At 42.7% G+C, this 20,463-nt stretch overlaps 1 protein-coding gene across 1 annotated transcript in view; it reads right to left on the bottom strand.

The window, feature by feature from the left end:
• ANOS1 (anosmin 1) overlaps nucleotides 1-20,463 on the bottom strand; it is a 217,530-nt gene that overhangs the window by 8,620 nt on the left and 188,447 nt on the right. The window contains exons 10-13 of the mRNA XM_019494980.2: nucleotides 17,663-17,757; nucleotides 10,496-10,667; nucleotides 8,876-9,096; nucleotides 2,723-2,864 (exon numbers count right to left, since the gene is read on the bottom strand). Of these exons, the coding sequence (XP_019350525.2) occupies nucleotides 2,723-2,864; nucleotides 8,876-9,096; nucleotides 10,496-10,667; nucleotides 17,663-17,757 (630 nt within the window). The remainder of the gene's footprint in view (nucleotides 1-2,722; nucleotides 2,865-8,875; nucleotides 9,097-10,495; nucleotides 10,668-17,662; nucleotides 17,758-20,463) is intronic.

The raw sequence follows: 20,463 nt of genomic DNA, 5'->3' as shown, positions 1-20,463 counted from the left end.
ATCAAGGGATCTTCCCCGGTAACCCTCTGACAGTGTCGATTGGGGATGCCTGACTTCGCTGGAATCACTTGACACGTACCTGGCAATGAAGGACTATCAGTAAGTTGCCAACCCATGTCTGTCTATCTGGTGTTTTGAACAGCCCAGTGGCTAATACCCCCACAGTTGGCCTGCAATAGAATTGATCTATCTGTTGTAATTATGTTATTATTATTTACTATTAGCTCTTTAATACTGCATTATCTGCTTATTGCATTTATCTTTCTGTTACCTGTTGTATGTGTGTAAGCTATAATAAATTTGCCTTTGCTTCACTCCCAACTTTGCCTCCTCGATCCGAAACTGAATCAAACAGCCCAGTTGGCCTGTGATAAACTTGATATACTCACAGTGCCCAGCTGGTCTGTGACGCCATGCCCAAAAAGTTAGAAGATAGTTAATATTTCCTTTCAGTTTATGAGGTGCTGAGATGCCAGTTAATGCTAATTGTTATGGAATGTGTATGTCTGAGTGTGGGATCTGTACACATGGAAATAGATATCACCAAGCTCTGCATATCAGTTGCTTTAAAGCCTGGCTAGTACAGGTTTTTGATCACTTCCAGTTTGGCCTGGATTTCAGATAGCAATCTACAGGTGAGAGGTTCTGTATCCAAATACACTGATTCTTTTAGAGTTCTTAATTCCTATATTCCCTCAATTATTATATTTTTTTCCATTTCTCCTGGATCATCTTTTTATCTCACTGTTCCTTATCCTTATATCTTTGTTTGCACACAAAGCAGTACACTGATTGCAATATAAGATTTTGGTTTCTTTACTATTGTAGTCCATAACAACCACAACAACACCTGAGACAATACTACCAGAACATTTAAGTGGCCTTCCTGCATTTATTACTTTCCTGAGAGAGCAAGATGGATGTACTGAGTAATGAAAGCTGATACACAGCATGTTCCTACTGATCTCTGTTACAGGGATGTAAATATGGTTTTTAAAATTATCCGCTTAACCTCTTCTATTTATATCAGTTAAATGGTTAACTGATAATACATACTTAGTCCCAGCCGCGGGTAGAGAACCCTGGCCCGGTGGCCACCCTGCCACAACCCACTATGGGGGAGGGCCCACAGCCACATTGCCCAGAGCAACATGGGGAACCAGGGGCTGCACAAAGACCTGTTGGACACAGCTGCTGCTCTCTGAAACCTTTGATGAGGGGGTGGGGGTAGTGAAGATGGAAAGCCTCGATAGACAATACAGCCCACGAGAAGGAGCAAGTGAGGTACTTTCCCAGCTGCTGGAGCCGCAAATGCACTGGGAGGGAGACAGCAGGCACTGCAAGCAGGGGTTGGGTTTAAACTTTAAGAAACCCTCTTATCTCCCTTCAAACCTGTTTCTAATTGCTTAACTGACAAATCATTAGGCCTCCCACTGTTTTCCTCTTTAACCTCACAGCCTACAGGTACTAATCCCTTCTCCCTCTCCCATTCCCTCTTCTCCTCCTCCTTCCTCCCTCCCCTCCTGCCTGCCCTACTGCCTTCCTGTACCTGAGGCACCAGGCCACTTCCCTTCCCACCAGACTGCGCCATGCACTAAATGTTGTTAACTGGTAATGCATTACTAGTATAACTATACCTACCATTTAAGTGTTTAAACATTTAGGATTTCACATCCCTACTCTGCTACCAGTAAAGGGGATTTGTCTGTTTTTTAACAGAGCCAATATCTGTGTAATAGATTATTAGATTTTGTACCAGAATGTTTCTCACTGTCTCTTGATTCACTGATTGTGACTCTGATTTTTAAACCATTGTTACATCTCTCCCAAGGCACAATATTGCAATATCTCCTTTAGGATGAGAAGGAAGCATTAGAGATTATGGGAACCAATGATAGATTGGATGCAAAAAGAGGTTATAAGAAGAATCATCATCATTCAAGCTCTGAATGCACTGAAGCATGGATCCAGCCTGAACAGCTGTGTCATTTGGCCCATGGGGCCAGATCCAGAATGTGGAGCCACGTCATCTGGGGCAGGAAATTTGCCAGTGGAATGAGCAGTGGTTGCTGCAATTAATATTGCCACTATCAAATTTCCAGCCATTCCAAGTGACCTGCGAACCAGCTTCAAGCTCCAGCTCTAGCCTATGGGGAGCCCCACACTACTTATCTAGCCTGCAAGACCCCTGCTCTAAAATTCTGAGTTCACTTACCTTTATATGAAATGAAAGAATACAATGATAATTATGCAGTAAATATACAACAAAATTTTTGGAGGATCTAGTGGTTCCTCCAAAGCCTATGGCTATTGGACTTCCTGTACCCAATCTCATGTAAAATCAGAACATAGCAGTTCTGGATGTATCAAGTCCCTGGGAATTATAGGCATCATAGGCATATGCCACACAGACTGGTCAAAAACCTGGCAAATACTAGACTACAGAAACTGAACAAATGAAAAGGCTTAATTTGATCCCTTCATTGCTGCTGCATGGAGGACTGGAGTTTAAAAACTACTGAGTTTCTAACAGTACATCTCATTTTAAGCACAAGGAGTATCACTGGATTCAATATAATCATTAAACCCAGAACAATCTATTTAGGTGTAGGCACTGAAGAGAGGGCAAGGGTGCTAAAAACTCAATTAGAGTGGTAGAAAATGTTTTCAATATTTTTCACTGCACATATCAAGCACACTACTGTAAGCTTACGGTACTTACTATGGGATGAAAATGGTGGCAAGTCAGGCGTTCGGAACGATTTTATTGTAGCTGGTCCCTCCCCACCTGTTGTCAGTACCTGCACTTCTAATCGGTAAAGCATCGATGGCCTCAAATTGGACACTGTTAGCACATAATGATCCTAAAAATATATGAATGAAACAAATCTTATGACTGCTAAAATTAATACACACACAGTTGCTCCATCTGGAAGTTATGCATTTAGTACATGTTATCATTCCCATAAATATGCATCTGTTTGAAAAATTAAGTAACACCCACAGTTGATTTTCCTACAATTTTAAGATTGCGTACATTCATTATTCAGCTCACTGCTTTGTTTTAGGCTGTACCTAAATGGTTGACATCATTATTTAACAGAACAAGAATCTGAAACACAGTCAGTTGTCAGTTTTCACCCACAGGATTTTGTATTTTCTCCTTTTGCTTTATAATACAATTTCCCCCATAGTTTTTAAGACGTCATTTGTGCTTTTAGTGAAGCCAGTGCCTTATGAATCTAAATTCAGTTCTGTAGCCCAGGTCTGTTCAACTCTTGGCCTCTGAGGCATTAATTTGCAGCCCACAAGCCCCCACCCAGTTGCTACTACCCCCCTCCCCAACTGCTGCTGTTACTACTGGGTTTCTGGGCTCCTCCTACCCTCCCAACTTCCACTTCTTATCCCTGCCCCTGGCACAGCCCGTGAGGGCCAAGGGAATCCATATAGCCTGTGCAACTGGGGTGTCCATGAGGTCTTGAAGGCCTCCACAGCATGTAATTGGTGGGGCATGTGGGCATCAGCCACTAAAAAACTGAACAGCACTGTTCTAATTAGTTCCTCAAAATTAGTATCTATCCTTAATGTTGGTAAGTTTTATTTATTTTGCAGCTAGCAAGTCTACCACATGCCTCACAAAATATTTTACAGAAGCTGAGGTCTGTCTTGATTTGTAAACTAATGCCAATTTTGGATCTAGAAGCTGAGCTATAGCTGATAGGAATTCGTGTGTTTCCTTTGACTTCAGTAGAACTGTACCAAGTTAAATCAACTGAGACTTTAGTCCTGATTTTTAATCCTTTTTTAAAATGATGGCGGGGGAAGGTGGGTATTGGTTCAGATTAATTCAGATTGCTTTCATTTCAACACTTGCATTTTATGTGGTCATTTACACCTCTGCAAGACAAATTCAGTTTAGGTGTAGATTACCTGTTATATAAGAATGACTGTGATGGATTAGTAACTAATTACCACAGAAGGAGCAAAGTGGCAAAGAATCAAATCCTTGGTTTAACTTTTCCCAAGTGCATTAGGACCCAAGAAGTACCCTACAGACCAGTGCAGTAGGACTGTAGGATGAACAGCATTAAACAGTGCACAAATGTATACACGATGCACACTTTGCCATATTAAAACTTGCCAGAAAATTACACAGCAATTCCTTCAAACAGGCACTGTCCACAGCCCATAGTGTGCAGAGCCCATTTGGAGAGGGTGTGTGTGTGTGGGGGGGGGGGGGAGACCCAAAAAACCAGGGCTCTGCAAATAACTAACTTTTTACTTCTCTGCACACCCAGATCACCACTGCTGGAGCCCCAGGAGGTTCCCAGGACCCCAGGTAAAGCTGCTGGGGCCAGTCCAGGTACTGGCCCCAGCCTCCTCTACCCTATCCTCCTCTTCTCTACCCTGGGAGGGGGAAGTCCATGCCCTTACCAAGAGGCTAGAACCTGCCTTGGAAGAATAAGGCTCTTAATCCCTCCTGCCAGAGCTGTTCTACTTTATATATTATACTTCAATAGCCAAAGGGAAAAAAGAGACTCTGCAACTATAGTTCTTATCTCCTCCTCTGTGTTGTTCACCTAGCCCATACTACTGGGAAAATTTGACCTGGGTTCATAGATAATGTAGTATAGTGATATAGCTCATTAGCAAACAGAACAACACATTTGCATTTTGGTTGTGGGGGAGCAAATATTAGACTGCATCCCACCAGTTTGAAACTAGTCTGTGTGTGCTTAACTTTTGTTATGTTACAGGTATAGACTAAATTTGTATGCCAAACTTCTGGCTGTTAGAGGTATAGGCTGGTTTCTGATTACTTATACTGATAAAGTGTAATGTCTATACCTGGCCATAGTGAAAGCTTGTTGAGCCCAAGGTATTTCAAACAAATCATTTCAGATTTAATGAGCTGGTATTGTCTAACAGAAGAAATAAATCAGATTTCTGATCAGTTCTGTTTCAGATGCAGGTGCCCCAATCTATCTCGATGAAGTTAATGAACAGACTCCAAGGTTGTGTCCACATGAGCGTGGACCTTGCACCACTGATACTTGTTCCTAGGGAATGCCTGTGCCATGTGCTTTGGTGCAACGAGTTACTAGAACATACACTTTGGTGTGGGGCAAATTGACCCTGCCCACCTCCTCCTGGATCTTCAGCCAGGGGGATCTAGAAGCTGGGGCCAGCAATTGTGCTGGGCCCAGCAGTATACAAAGCTGGAAAGCAGCTCAGGGTTACTTGCCCTCAGGAGCTTCTGAGGCCCAGCCACTTGGTACCTAGGGACACTAGTCCCTTGTGCCAGATGGACTGCCGAAGCAGTCCTAACCTAGAGTGGCCCCTGCACCTGTTACCCACTGCAGCACTCTGGCAGTGGGGGCTGCTGCCTGGCTGTGACCTACTGCCATCTGCGACAGCATCCACTCCCTTGGACCTGAGGCCCTATGGTTGCGTGCCTGCCAGACCCAGATGGGGATGGCATGGCCACCTGGGCTATGGGATAGTCACTGCAGCAGAGCCTTCTGCACCTCTGGGCCAGCTGTCAGTGGGCCATGGCTGCACAGTTGGCCTTTGGGAGGCACTGCTGTCATGTCTTCTAGTGCCCTTACTCTGCCATCTGGGCACCTATTGCCTGGAAAATGTGCTCATTGAGGTGGTCCACTTTGAACGGTTGAAGTTTGTCCTCTTGGCCCCAAATGGCCAGGAGATCAGCCACATTGTCTGCCCTCCAGCTGGATCCCTGGTGCTGGCCCTGAGCAGGCTCCTCTGTCCAGATTTCACCACTTGCCTCACCAACAGGGATCCTAGTGTTCCCTGTTTAAGAACGGCAAATTCTCTGATAAATGCCCCAAATGTTGTCATTTAAATACCCCAAATCTGTGTTCGTCCATGATTAAAATGAAATGCCACTATATAGACAGAGATTAGTTGGCTGATGTGTTATTGACATATTTACAATTATAAAGCAATTTGGAAGCTCACCGATGTCTCTATCATCATAATAAAATGAATTCTAAATATCTATACACTTTGGCATTTGATTTTTTTTTTTTTTTTTTTATAGAAGAATCAGATCTGCCCTTGCCCCCTTTGCTCACCAGGATGTCGGACATAGAGCAGCACAGGATGCAAGTGCCCTGCCCCTTTCCCCTCACTCCCAGCCCACAGCCCCTCTAGTGCCCCTCACTAGCAGCCCCTGCCTGCCCCTCACTACCTTTTTCCTGGCAGCAGTTCTGTCCCAGCACCAGGACATGAGTCCAGCTGCAGTTGTCCTACCAGCTGTTTTGTGGTTTTGAGCAGTGCCAGCCCTTACTGTTCTGCTCCCTGTGCCTGTGCCCAGGCCTCAGAGATCCTCATACCGTTCCTTGGAAGCCCTTGACTGAGACTCAGGGACTAGCCTGGGCAAGCCCCTTCACTTCCAAGCCAGCCAACCCCCTGTACAGGCTGCTTTAGCAGTACGGGGGAGCTCTAGGCCTGGCTCTGGCAGCTGCTCCTACCTGGAGTGCTCCCCCATCCCCAGCCTCTATTTGTCTCACACACACACACGCCCCTGCTGCCAACTACACCCCGCCCCCAGACAATCATCCCCCCACCCTCAGTAGTTCCTGGGAACAGGAGCCCCTGCAGGCTGGGGCTGCATGTTCTAGGACCGATGGTTTGTTACGGGGGGTTGGGAGGGTTTGTGGGTGGTGTAGGGGTGGGTGTAGAATTTGTGGGGGTGAGGTTTGTGGGGGAAGTTTGTGGAGGGGGTGGGATTTGTGGGTGGATTGTGGGGAGGTTTGCAAGTGTGGGGCTTGTGGGTGTGTGTGAGGGATTTGTGGGGGTAGTTTGGGGGGTGTGGGGGGACTGTGTGGGGGTGAGGAGGGTTGTGTAGGAGTGGTGGGTCCCTTGCGCACCCCCCTGCACAGCACACAGCCTTCCCTCCCCTGCAGCAGCATCAGTGGGCTGTTGGTGTGCTCATGGTCTGCTGTTAGCAGAACCCCCCATGGTGCATGGTAGTGCCTGAGACCCTGGGACTTTATGTGGTGCATGAAGTCAGCCCCACCTGATGGTATGTGACTTTGGGCAGGACTGGGCCGGCTTCTGCTGCCCTCCAAGGCACTGCATGCAGAAACCATGTGCCATCGTGCCGGGTGCACATAGCCAGCCCAGCCTGCTGGTATATGACTTTGGGCAGAACCAGGCCAGCTCCTGCTGCCATCCCTAGCACTGCACATAGGAAACATGCACCATTGGGTCAGGCCAACTTCATGGAGGCAGGAGCCAGTCCAGCCCAATGGTGCTCATATCCTGCGTGCAGTGCTGGCAGCCCCGGGTAGCAGCAAGAGCTGGCCTGGTGTTGGCTGAAGGCGTGTGCTAGTGGGCTGGGGCCAGCTTTGTTCACCATATGGAGGCCCTGGATGTCAGGTGGTGCTGTGTGCCACTGGGCGGCCCTGCCAGCAGTGGGCTGTGAGTGCCCTGATGTCCCACTGACGGCTGCTGCAGTGGTTATGGGGGGGGGCGGGGGTGTGCATCATGTGAGGGTGCGGGCAGGGGACCCACCCCTCTCACACAATTCCCCCCCACCCCAACAACTCCCCCATCCCTACACAGTCTCACTCACCCCCACATCCCTGGTTACTAGGGACAGAGCTTGAGTCCAAGCCACTGCTGCCAGCCTTGCCCTGCTTCTATTTGCATGGTGAAGCAGTGTGCTGGAGCAGAAGAGGCACCCGGCAGGCATAGAGATGCTCTGGCTGGGTGCTAGAGCATCTCTTTGGAGGACCCAGCCTCCAGTTGCTTCAGGGCATGCTCCAGGAGTGAGCCCTGGGCTGCTTTTTTCTGGCTTCTTAATTTTTTTTTTTATACCAGGATTTCCCAGTATCAAACTCAGAGTCTGCACTGCAGATATGCAGTATAGAGAACATTTTTTTGTTCCTAGCATGTCTCCAGTGGCATCTCAGACTGCTTTGAGATGCCTCAACAGGCACATGGTCGCTCATCTAGATGCAGCCCAACTGTCTTTGCATCAAGTTCAGGGTGCTTAAACAGTTTTCTCTGCCTGTGCTTCTGACTGCAGTGGAGCTTGCTGCCATCTCATCTTGAGTGAACTCTTACCTGTTTATAGATGTCACAGAGTAACTAAAAGCAGCAAGACCACCTTGCGCAAAAAGAGAGAGAGTACAGATTAAACAGAGACCTATGCCTCATTGAAACTGTGTCACTGCTGATGGTACAAATTTGCACTACAGGGAAATTTGTTTCCTTAGAATGACTATCCAAAGACTCTACTGAGTGTCTCTCAGGATATCAAAGACTTTGCAATTACTTTTTACCATTGAGAAAGAACAACTTGATCATCATAAATGTCTATTACTGAAGAAATGATCTCTGCCTCTCTGAAGATATCTGTCTAATACAGCTGCTAATTTAACAATTTGTCATATTATAATACACGTTGCGTTATCAAGAAAAGCAGTTGGGCTTTAGACATATCCTCAGTAAAAAAGAAAAATGAATATATTACTGCATAATCTCATGTAGAGCTGGAGAACCCAGGGCACTTTTACATGTGCTCCAACGCATTCAGATTAGAACATGTCAGAGCAGGCTCAGATTAATTGAGTCTCCTGGAGCGTTCTAATCAAAACGCTCTAGCGTGCTGCAGCTTTTCCTGTATTCAGCATCCCACATTTCAAAATGGCAATGGGGCTGCTTTAACTAAAGTTTGTTGAATGAGCTTTAGTTAGTTAGTAGCCACTCAAACGCCTACCACCCCCAACCCCAGAGAACATGTATAGGCACCCCCAATGTACAGTATCTAATTCTTTATTAAAAATACAAGCCATGCATGTATATACAATTGCCCAAGCACTGAAAAGAAAAACATACTTACTGCTGGCAATATTTGTGACTGTGAAATGATGCTATTGGGTAAACTGTTCTGTCTGCTTTCTGTAGTGACCTCTGCCCAAGTGACCTGAAACCCTGTCATGGGCTGATGAAGATTTGCTTTTGATATCTTCCAGGAAAAGTGACCAGTAATGTTACCTTCCTGAACAATGAAAGAGGCAGACAGATTCTCTGGTTTGGCTAACACTTTGGGAAGAATTTGTGCTGTAAAAAGACATGGTAAAAAGTTAAGTCAAACTTTGAGCACTATTTGAAGTAATACAGTATTAGTATATTTTGAGATCCCAAAGTCACACACAGATTCTTGCCATGTGTATTTCTATATTCAATTTACAGAGGATCCTGACAACTTTTTGCCATTTTTAAATCAGAGTAAATCATATTTCATTTGAATCCTGGACAAAATTCCAAGCTCAAAACCTGGTCCCCTTGGTTAGAGATGATATAAGTTGCGACCTATATGATCAGTAGGGAATAAAAGCATGGACTTCTCAGAATAAGAAACTGTATTTTCTTTACTGTGTTTTAGGCCACATATCTTCAGGGTATGGAGTATCAGAAAACTTGGAGTATCATGCAATTTGGGGAAGGAAAAAGAGCAGGGGGAAGAGAGGAGGAAAGAAATCTCTGCATAAATCAACAACAGGTCTGACATTAGCCTTGATAAAGGCCATCTCAGCAGGAAATTGTATAAACTCAGTTTAGGAGAGCTTCAAGGAAATTTTGCACAACTGTTTCAGGCAGAAATTATTCATTTTGATTTTTCACTTGCCATTCATTAAGTCAATTATACCTGTGAGAAGTGAATAAAAATAGAAGACTTTATGCTTACTTTGCACAGATGTAAATGGCACAAGGTACAAGGAATTAGCATATCAGGATCACAACCTTAGGTCTTGTCAAAATGAAAGATGAGTGTTTGTTGGTTTGTTTTTATAAAAGTTAAGATATTAATTTAAACTGATACAAGTATACTAGTATTATCATCAGTATGGAGACTGTTATGCTGCGAGTGGGATTTTATTTTGGCTTATGTTTGGGAGGAGAGTTAACCAAAACCAAACCAGGTCACTAGTCTTATAATGGGAAGATTCATAAGGCACCTTATAGTGGTATAACCACCCTCTGTAGTTATAGAACAGGTATTGATATATAACAGGTGTTTTTCTGTGTTAACAAGCTGTTTTAATTAAGTATTCTATTACTTAAAAATATAAAGCAATTTAATGTGTAACTGTACCTTGATATATATATTTAAATAAACCCCTGACATTCTTTAAATAATGAACTAGCACTGTAGTAACCTTGTTAGGTTGGTAAAACTATACACCTACATATTTAATTTTATTCTATTTGCAACATGCAAAAATTCCAAAAATATTTGGAAAACAAATAATGCTAAAGTAATTCTGTGGAGAATGACTGCTCTCTGACTTTTGTGAAAGATTAGCCCCTAGGCTGGTATTAATTGAGGTACATAAAACAAGTAAATTCTATTTGTTTAGAAACTTTCAAGATGTTTTATACAGCTTGGTTTAACTTGATATACTTATGTACTTAGTCACTTGAATCTTTTTGGTGAGTTCTTTAGATCATAACTTACCTCCTTCAGGTGGGCAGCTAATGTGCTTGTGATTTTTTCCCTTAAGAACAGAGCAAGGTGGCGTGGTAAAGAAAATACTTTCAGCTTTGAAACGGCCTTTAGATTTTGTGGGCTGAACAGTCACTTTGTATTTGCATAAAAATGACAGGTCCTTAAGAATTATGTAGTTTTCCTAGACCAAGAAAGACAGAGTATGTTGCATACAAATCTCTTTTAAAAATATGGTTGTCAGAATGTTTTTTCTGATATACTTGTCACATGCAAATGTAGCTTTTATTCAGAGAACAAACAAATACACTCATATAATTATGTTTAATTATATTCAGAAAATATGATCGTGGTGATTAGATATTTTTTTCCACAATACCTTAGTCGTGCTGTATTAAAGCAACTCACTTTTATCACTTGGAACAGTCCCCTGTCTATGATGGCAGTGGCAATGGGAGAGTGAGGATGTAAATAGTAATCCAATTTAACAGAGTAAGAAAGCTGCCCTGAAAGACATTCTTAATTCACGTTTAATAACTACTTTTAAGATGCATACAGGTTCCAATAAGATGTTACACATCCATTTCCTTGAGTACATTCACCTCCATTATTCCTCTGTAAAAAGGGTTAGCAATGTTTTCCGGCTGAAGACTAGACTGACCTACACCAAATCAGATGCAGGCAAAACAGCAGGTGTTGGGACCAGTCACCACTGCTGCCTCTGCTGTTTGTTCCTATAGTACACAGGGGAAGTGCCCACAGCTGGCACTTGTTCCCACAATATAATGGGGAAAACATGAAGAGATGTGGTGGCTTCAAAACGGCATTTAAAGGCCTGGGTTTTTGGGGGAATTGGCTTATAGGTACAGATATACGCATTATAAGGGGCCAAGATGAGCAGCAGGGGTTAAATGGATTTCTAAAGACCTTGGGAGACATACACACACAGCTTCTCATGGCCCTGAAAGTAGACGGTCTGTCTAGCACAACAAGGACACATAGTCTAGGAAACAGCCTGGGAAGCAAAGGAAGTATGTACCATACCGTTCCATAAGACAAGATAAGTGACACCAGCAACAAGGTCTCAGAGAGCAGGGAGGCCTAAGTCCCAGTTTTGGGGGAACTGACCAAATTAGAAGAATGCCTGGGAAGCTATGTGGATGTGTCACCACAGAGAGACAGCCAACCAGAGATAGCCATGGATGAAGAGTCATCAGGAGTCATAAGGGGGAAGGAGAATACAAAAGCAGAGACTTGAGAGTAACAGAGGGTCCTTCTCATCCCTCCCGTCCCTCCCTGTTCTTTCTCGTCCCTCCCTTTGTCCTGTCCCTCCCCATTTTGCTCCCTGAGAGGGCCTCCCATCCCTGTCCCCTGGGAAGGGTCCCCAAGGCCACCATGGACAGAGGGCATACACCAGTAGCCCATCTCATGCACGTCACTGGAGGGGGGCTGTGGGCCTCGGTATCTCAACTCCAGACTGCTGACACCTAAGAGAGAGAGCCTCAGACTGGAGCCTGCATCCTAACCAGATTTACTTTGACTCTGATGACAGCTCTAGGATTGGTATATATAGATTTGTTTGTATTGTTGCTTTTTTTGGTTTTACTCTGTATCAATAAATCTGCCTATTATTGACCAGCAGATGTTGTGGTTGGTCTGAGGGTTGTGCCCGCCCAGAACAAAGGTATAGAGTCTGGGTCCAAATCCAGCGTCAACAATTGGCGACTCCACCGGGACACAAAGGTAGTAACCTGACCAATGAGAGAATTTATTGATGCAGAGTGATCTATTCTAGAGAGGTTAGCCGAGACTTGTAGTAAGGTACACCTGGATGGTAATTGTGACTAGGGTTGTGAATGTTATGCAGGAGATGTCGTTTGTTACTGCTAACGAGGAGACTTTGCTTATCTGGGTGAGGCAGAGTACTGGACATGGTTACATGCTCTGGTCTGCTTGAGATTAAGTAGGAACCTCCCATTGTGTTTGCAATAGGAAGCTAGGGAGCAGAGAAAGTCATCTCTCTGCTGGAAAGGCTGTGTGAATGAAGAAAGTCCTTTGGCTGTAGGGTCCTTGGGAAGGGCTACAGTCTTTTATGGATGGTTACAAGAGCAGTTGTTTGTTTTCTGAGGAGTTTGTAAGGTGTAGATTACAAGTGCAGGTTATGGCAAGACAGAGTGTTATGCAGGCAATGCAGCTTCAGAGAGATCAGAGACAGAGGAATGTGAGACAGATACTCTGGGATCCCGCGTGCATCAGAAAATAGAGGCAGGAGATGGCACAGAAAGAGACAGGGTATGTTACTGTACCCCTGTTCAGGCAGTGGCAGATAATTTGTGATTGGAAGTGAGGGGAAACTTGGTTCTCCCCCACCCCCCATTCCAGGAACAGTGAAGGGCCTAGAAGAGAAAGAGATTGTTACAGGAGCATAACAGCTTGTTTTGGGAAACATCAGGGTACAGCTGTGTAAACAGAGATCAGTGCCCAGAATGACTTTAAGTTACTCTGGGCAGGGAAAGAGGAGTGAGCTTATCAGAGACATGTTTTGTTTCTTCTCTGCAGACACTTAGTTGGAAGGTTTCCTTTTTGAGGTAGTAGGAGCTTTTCTGAAGGGATTGTGTGTGGTGTGCAATTCATTACCACAGTCTTTTAGAGGGAGCTTTCTTGGTCCTAGAATGGGGCTTGCTGGTGTGTGTGTGTGTGTGTGTGTGTGTGTGTGTGTGTGTGTGTGTGTGTGTGTGTGTGTGTGAGAGAGAGAGAGAGAGAGAGAGAGAGAGAGAGAGAGAGAGAGAGTTGATTGATGGATTGGTTTGCAGAGAGCAAGGCAAGAAAGGGCCATTGATGAGAACCGATTGTGAAGCCTGTAGCCCAGAAAGGATTATGATTAAGGTCTGTTAAGGAAAGGAAAGCTGGAAGTTAGGTAAGACCTAGCAGAAGGAAGTGTTGGGATTCTAGAGAGTTGCTAGAGAGAGAGAGAGATCTGCTGGAGAAAATATTGCCATCAGAGTTGAGAGAGAATTCCTAGATCCAGTGACCTGCTGAAGGTGAGAGATCTCTGAAGGTGTTTGAGAACAGACTCACAGAACATAGAGAGGAATTAAGACTGGGTGCTAAACAGCAGAGCCCAGCTAAAGTTTGTGAGAGCATGGAAAGCCAGGGACTCAGTCTGAAAGGTGGGTGAGGCAGAGTCAGTGACCTGGAGTCCAGGATTAGATCAGGAGAGAATAGAACTGGATGAACCCAGAGGCTCTGAGAGGAACTGAGAAAGAGAGAGAGATCTGAGAGGGTTCTTCAGGGCCCTAGATGGCCAAGTGATTTGGCAGTCCAGAGAAGGGGCATAGAGAAAAGAACACTGTTAGAGCTGGGAGCCTACAATCTCAACTGGCCCAAGGAGGGGCCAGGAAGTCCAGAAGTAAGAGACTGTGCCCATGAGGAGTAAAGAACACCAGAACAGGAGAGTGGAGAGTTTGGTCCTGGGTATGAGCTGAAACTGCCACCCTCCTGGGTGTGGTTAGTGTGGTGGAGCTACCCGTAGCTGGGAAGACTCTGCAAAGTGTTGCATAATAACCACCCTGGGGAATGGGCAGGGGCAAATATAGGACGCCTTAAAACTCTAGTTCTCACTGCCTTGTGGGTTACCCTTCATTGGGAAAAGGCTAGGGGGAGTATACTCCAACAGGAAAACCCTTGGTGAAGGCCAGGAAAGAGATGTGTGGCAGACATACACCTTGAACCTGTCACTTTGAGAGGAGAGCACTGCTTTAAAAGCAGCCTCTGCAGGGTGCAAAGAAGGGAAATTTTTGGATGAGTGCCAGCTTGGCTATAGGCCAAGCAAAGCCAGCCACAGTGTACCAGCTCAAAGTAAACTAACTGAGAGAGGGGAGCCCCTCCCTTTTTGTCTTTGTGTTTTGCAGGATGGAACCACTGCTGAAGCATCATGAAGTTTGCTGGGTACAAAGAGGAATCGAGCTTGACTGTTATGTGTAATAATTGTGTTTTGCTATATCTGTAAAATGCTATTGCTATAAGTGACTGTGATGTCAACTATGCAGGACTATGAAATGCAAAGCAAAACTTCTTGATAGGCTATAAAATACCTGTAGAATGGCTACAAGAAATGGTGCATCATGCAGAGCATCACCTCCTTGACCTCACAGAGTTCAGCCATGCCAAAGATCAAGAAGGCTGGATTGATTGTTTGTTTTATTGCCATCTTTTCTTTTCTTTTCTTTTTTCTTTTCTTTTCTTTGTGTTAAATATGTATTTTAGCTTGTATAGTAGAAATAGTAATGTAACATAATTTTATTAATTCCCAGAATTTGTGCAGAGATTGGGAACACAGTAAAATGATGGAATCCCAAAGAAGATGAGGGCCTTCCTTTGCAGACAGCACGCCTGGTTTCCATGGTGGGTTGGGAAAGTCCTAACCCTTTGCATTTCTCCAGCCTTTTTACAGGATGGAGGGGCTTTGGTAGTACTACAATGGCATCAAGCATCCAGTTGGAACAGCAAGAAAACATTACCCAGTATACAGGAGGGTTAAAGTTGCCAAGGACATGTTTGGTCCTCAGAAATTGTGATCATGAAATGTTTTTTCTGATCTGAATAGTCATCTTGACAATCAGATAAGAAACTGACTGCAGAGCGACATGCTACCTGAAATGCTGTGTAAAAGCTTTGGTAGGCATCTCAGACTGTACATTCCCCAGTTCCAGTATGGGAGGCCTATTTAAATCTAATTGGCTAAAACTCAGTTGCTGGACTAGGGAATGCTGAGGCAAGAGACTGAGTCAGAGGGGGTATGGGCAACATTTGAACAAAGGTTAAGGTTTCATTGCAGTGTCTAGCCTGTTGGAGCCCATGATCACGTGCTTCTCATCCCTCCCTGTTCTTTCTTGTCCCTCCCTTTGTCCTGTCCCTCCCCATTTTGATCCATTTCCTGAGAGGGGTCCCCATCCCCATTCCTGTCCCCCGGGAAGGGTCCCCGAGGCCACCATGGACCGAGGATATACCAGCAGCCTGTCTCATGCACACCACTGGAGGGGGGCTGTGGGCCTCAGCATCCCACCTCCAGACTGCTGACACCTGAGAGAGAGAGCCTCAGAGTGCAGCCTGCATCCTGACCAGATGCACTTTGACTCTGATGACAACCCTAGGATTGGTAGATAAAGAATTGTTTGATTGTTTGTATTGTTGCTTTTTTTGTTCTTACTCTGTATCAGTAAATTTGCCTATTATCGACTGGCAGGTGTTGTGGACAGTCCGAGGGTTGTGCCCGCCCAGAACAAAAGAATAGGTGCTGGGTCCAAATCCAGTGTCAACAGATGAAGCCCCTACAACCAATTGTTGTTGAAGCCCCAAGCCCAGAGGCTAGATCCAATGGTTTTGCACCTATCAGCTGGATTAAATCTGAGGGCTATAGGTCGCTGACCCCTGCTCTATAAGGAAGAAAGGATCAGCAAAGCAGAATTATGTGTAACAACTCAACAAGTGTTTTCACACATTTTCTTGAAAATGACATTTTAGATGCTTAATATTTTCATAGGCTGTTTTGAAAATCTTGGCCTGAAAGTTTTGGACTATGGCTTCTCAATAACATTTTCAGAAAGTACTTTAGAGACTTAGGATCTCAAGTCCCAATGACTTTCAGCTCTTTAAGACACTTAAGAACATTTGGCATTTTTGCTCATTGTTTTAAAAGGTTGGAAGACTTTAAAAGACAAGCTCAGTTAATTTACTCTGAACTGACATAAAGTACTTGAGTAGTAGAATACACCAATATGTGTAAGGATTCTTTCCTTACTGGATCTATCCTAAAGGATTTTAGGATCAGGACTTTTTAGCCACGTGCTAACTGAAGACAGTTTCTGAACTGTTTTAGAATCAACCATTATCACCATCACCACAAAGCAATGAGTGGCTCTTACAAGAGACACAGTGGCTGTGTCTACACAAGCAGCGGACTGCACAGTTGTTACTGTGCAGTCATTTAGTACTTGCATAATCAAGTACAACATGACTGAACGGTAACTGGTGTCACATCACAATTAGTGTCTGCCAATGCCACTGTGCAGTAGCAATGAGCAGTAGTACTGTGCAGTAGCATCTTGTGTAGACATGCCCAGTATGTACCAAATTAGAAAAGACCAATTATTGTAAAAAGGATTTCCAAGAAAATAAAATTGAAAAAATTAAAAACAAAAAACAAAGACATCTACAATGCACGTGGCCAGTTGTATGAAAATTCTTTCCTGACCTCTAGTGGCAAAAGGATTATTTAATAATATTAGCTCGCCCTTACATAAGTGTGAATAAAACTTATGCACCAATCATAAACTTATGTATTATATTCTTAAATCTGCCTACAGCTCTCTGACCTCTTGTAACAGTAAAATGGCAGGCTAAGAGCCTGCTTTGTGAAAAACTATTTCATTTCAATAATTCCCATTAACTTCCTTGAGCTGATCTTTTATCATGTGGCATGTTAAAAAGGAAGGCTGATCATCTTTTTTCATACTTTTTAAATTATTCATTGATTATGGTTCACTAATATTAATCACTAATATTGGATAACATGTTACTTGACTAGGACTATTAGTTCAATAGGCAGAAACACTGTGTAAAAATATACTTGAGATAAAATGTGTATTTATGTAACATTTCTCTACTTGTCAGGTTCTTAACACTATACCCATCACTGTAATGTCAGTACACTTTCCTGAATTAATTGCTTGCATTTGTTACTCATTTCTAACTTTCTAACAAGGCAGAATCAGTGTGGATCCTTCTCATGTCTGGAAACAAACCTAGTTTTAATTACAATTATTGTTTGGTATTTGCATTGTAGTGGTGCTCTTGGGTCCTAATTATAGATCAAGTACCCATGGTTCTAGATGTTGCACAAACATAACAGACAGTGTACAAACAGGTTTGCTTTGTTCCAGTAACTAGATCTCATCTAAAGTATTTGAATGCAGGAATTTATTTTGAACTCTCATTCATTAATATTTAAACTGACAAACATAAATACAGATTAACGGCCCTCCACCCCATTCCTAATGCATCTGATTGGTGAAAAATAGGTTGTACTTAAATTACAGTATCACTTCCCCCATCCTTCCCCCCAGCTTGATTATTAGGATCTACTCAGATTTAGCAAAAGTAAAAACAAGAGCAACTTACATAGGTCAAATCAGTTACTTTTTCAAGTCCTTTAGTTTCATTGTGTTCACAGGATTCCCGTAACCAGTGTACATGGAATTGATTCATGCTGGGGTCTAAATGGATATAAAAAAGATAGGTAAAAGGAGAGAGATACATTACAGCTACCTTCAGCTTTCCTGGCTTTTTGCATATCAAAACGAAGATTTTAAGTTCTTAAGAACTTGGGGGCTGTCAGTTCCTCACCATTCATAAGCTCTTAAAATCCCCACAAATGAAAAAGGAAAAATGTATGCATGTCAATAATTTAATGAATGTATTAACACAAAGAGGGGTAAGTAACAAAAATGTAAGTATCCCTCATTGGGAGCATTGAAACGTGGATTTATACTGCGAAATATCTGGGGAATGATAGGAATGACTCTGTACCAACAACCTGAAACTGTTTACATCGCCAGAGCATTGCATGGCATCATTCTGGAAATCTGTGTTTGGTGTGAAAATGCCATATTTCTCTGAACCTTGTACTCTCAGATTAAATTGTGAAACCTCCTTCACAAGTAGCCAAGTGAAAGTCTAGTCATGACCATGATGAACAATAAAAAAAACCCGATATTGCTCCCTTTGAAACCAATAGCCAAACTCTCATTAACACTAGTGGTGCAGGTTCCTTAAAAGCAATTTCAGAACTATCAAGCAGTTTCCCATGTAAATTCCTGGAAAGCTCCATATATCATTGCAAGGATAGGCAATGCATGAGAAAGCAGATTGCAAGAGAAAGCAGACTACAGTAAAACAAGGAGCAATAGGGAAATAAGACAGAAAAGGCATCGAGTGGTACAAATATATCTTGTCATTTTCCTGGATTCAGCGTTCAGATATCTGTTTATTGTGGCTGTAAAAATTACATGTCTGTTATTACTAATTAACTTGGTATGCCACAGCTGCTTGTGCCAAGTGCCTGATTGTGGGTTTCAGGAGGGGAAGCAAATATCTTTGATGGCTGCCGGGCTGATTTGGCAATAGATTGCTCTGAGCAATTTGGAAGCAGAAGAAAAGAATTACAAATTAAAGAGAAAATAAGTAGTCACACAAATGGTATTTGGTAGGAAATACTGATTGGAAACTTACTCAAAATGGTTTTCTGTAGCAGCTCTCTTCATAACATATGTGCTAATTATTTCATGACTGCTTTTGAAGCCCAAAGTTTTTCAATAAGAAGCAAACTAAGAAATAATGGGCTGTGCCCTGATTGTTCTCTCTCATTTAAAAAGAAATAAATTGAGGTTTTTTTTCACTTGCATCTGATCACCAGGGCTTTGCCATTTGACATGCCTGTTAGACTGAGAAACAAACTTGCAGTGCATCTGTGAGCAGGTTTCATCTGATTTCATCTGCTGTGATTCATTCAATTATTGCCTATTGTTTGCTCCCTCTTCTGAAACAAGAACACAGGACGTACAATCCATCACCTGGCTTCTAGGGATCTGAAAACTCACAATTGTTATATTAACCATCTGCAGTCTTTGCCAAATGACTACACAGTAAATCCTCTTATTGATCACATACTATTGCATAATTAGGAACTCATCACTTTAAATACACTGACACGAGATGGATCATTTTCAGATCAATGTAAGCTATACACACAGCCTATTTACTAGTTGCTATATAGAAGTAGTACTATAGCTTTGTCACAGAATGACTAACTGAACCCAGGTTACTGGTCCATTACAATCTGGACAATACCACCACAATTCAATTTAGGCTGCTAAATACCACCAGATCACACATAGTAAAAAAAAAGAATCCTTAAAGCTTTGGAAGTTATCTTTGGTTAATACTAATCCAGAAGTTTAGCTAATTCTCTGTATGGAATTCTCATGTAAATCAGGTTTTCAGACAAAATTTGATGTATTTCCAGATTCTGGCAATATAGGAAGCTTATTGGGACTATGGGAATCACTCCTGTTCATTCTCCAATTTACCTGAGCTGTCCCCTTGGGCACATACCAATTGTTGCATATTTGTAATATTTATAATATGTTCTGTTAAACGGGAAAAGAAAGAGAAAACCACCATGACCTATATGTGAGTTATCATAGTTAACGTTCCAGCGACAAAATGACCTCTGAGCACTGAGACATGGTTACTGTATGAAAAACCAATAGCAACATTTCTTTTTTTTTCAGTTTAACACACTACTGTGAATAATTCAAATATTTGTTTGGACAAATATATTCTTAGCTAAAGCTGACATGGGTAATGAAAGCTCCAGCTAGGGCCCGCTAAATCTTTCCATTCTAAAGGTTCATTTTCAGCAGATTGAATTTTCTACATTTTTTTGTCCTGAGGCTGAAATTTTTCAGGTTTTCTCTCCGTTTTGGTGGTATTTTTCTTTTTTCTTGTTTGGTCCCTTTGAATAACAAGACATTTGGAACAAAAATAATTACATTTACCAACAGTATTAACAAAACTTCCCTTTCTATAAAAAAAAACTTGTGACAAATCACAGCGATTTGGAATGAAACATAGAAATATGTATGGGAGATAATCCATATTTCAGAGAGATTATTTTTAACAGCTGGGAGAAAAGCAGATATTTTTAATTTGCCTGAATTACACAGAAAAAAATAATTCTTTTTTACAAGATCACCTTTTAGAACTATCCTAACATACTGGAAAATAAAATGATACAAAATGAACTTGTATAGAATAATGGACAATTCCAAGTAAAAAAAATAAAATTACTCTGAAAATGCATTTCCTTTTTCTCTGTTGTTGTGGTTAGCGTGTGAAGATCGTGACTCTAAAATTTATAT

This window comes from Alligator mississippiensis, chromosome 1 (genome assembly GCF_030867095.1).
Source record: "Alligator mississippiensis isolate rAllMis1 chromosome 1, rAllMis1, whole genome shotgun sequence".
NCBI lineage: Eukaryota > Metazoa > Chordata > Crocodylia > Alligatoridae > Alligator > Alligator mississippiensis.
Note: the sequence above shows the minus strand (reverse complement) of the source record. Positions and strands in the feature narration are given on the sequence as shown.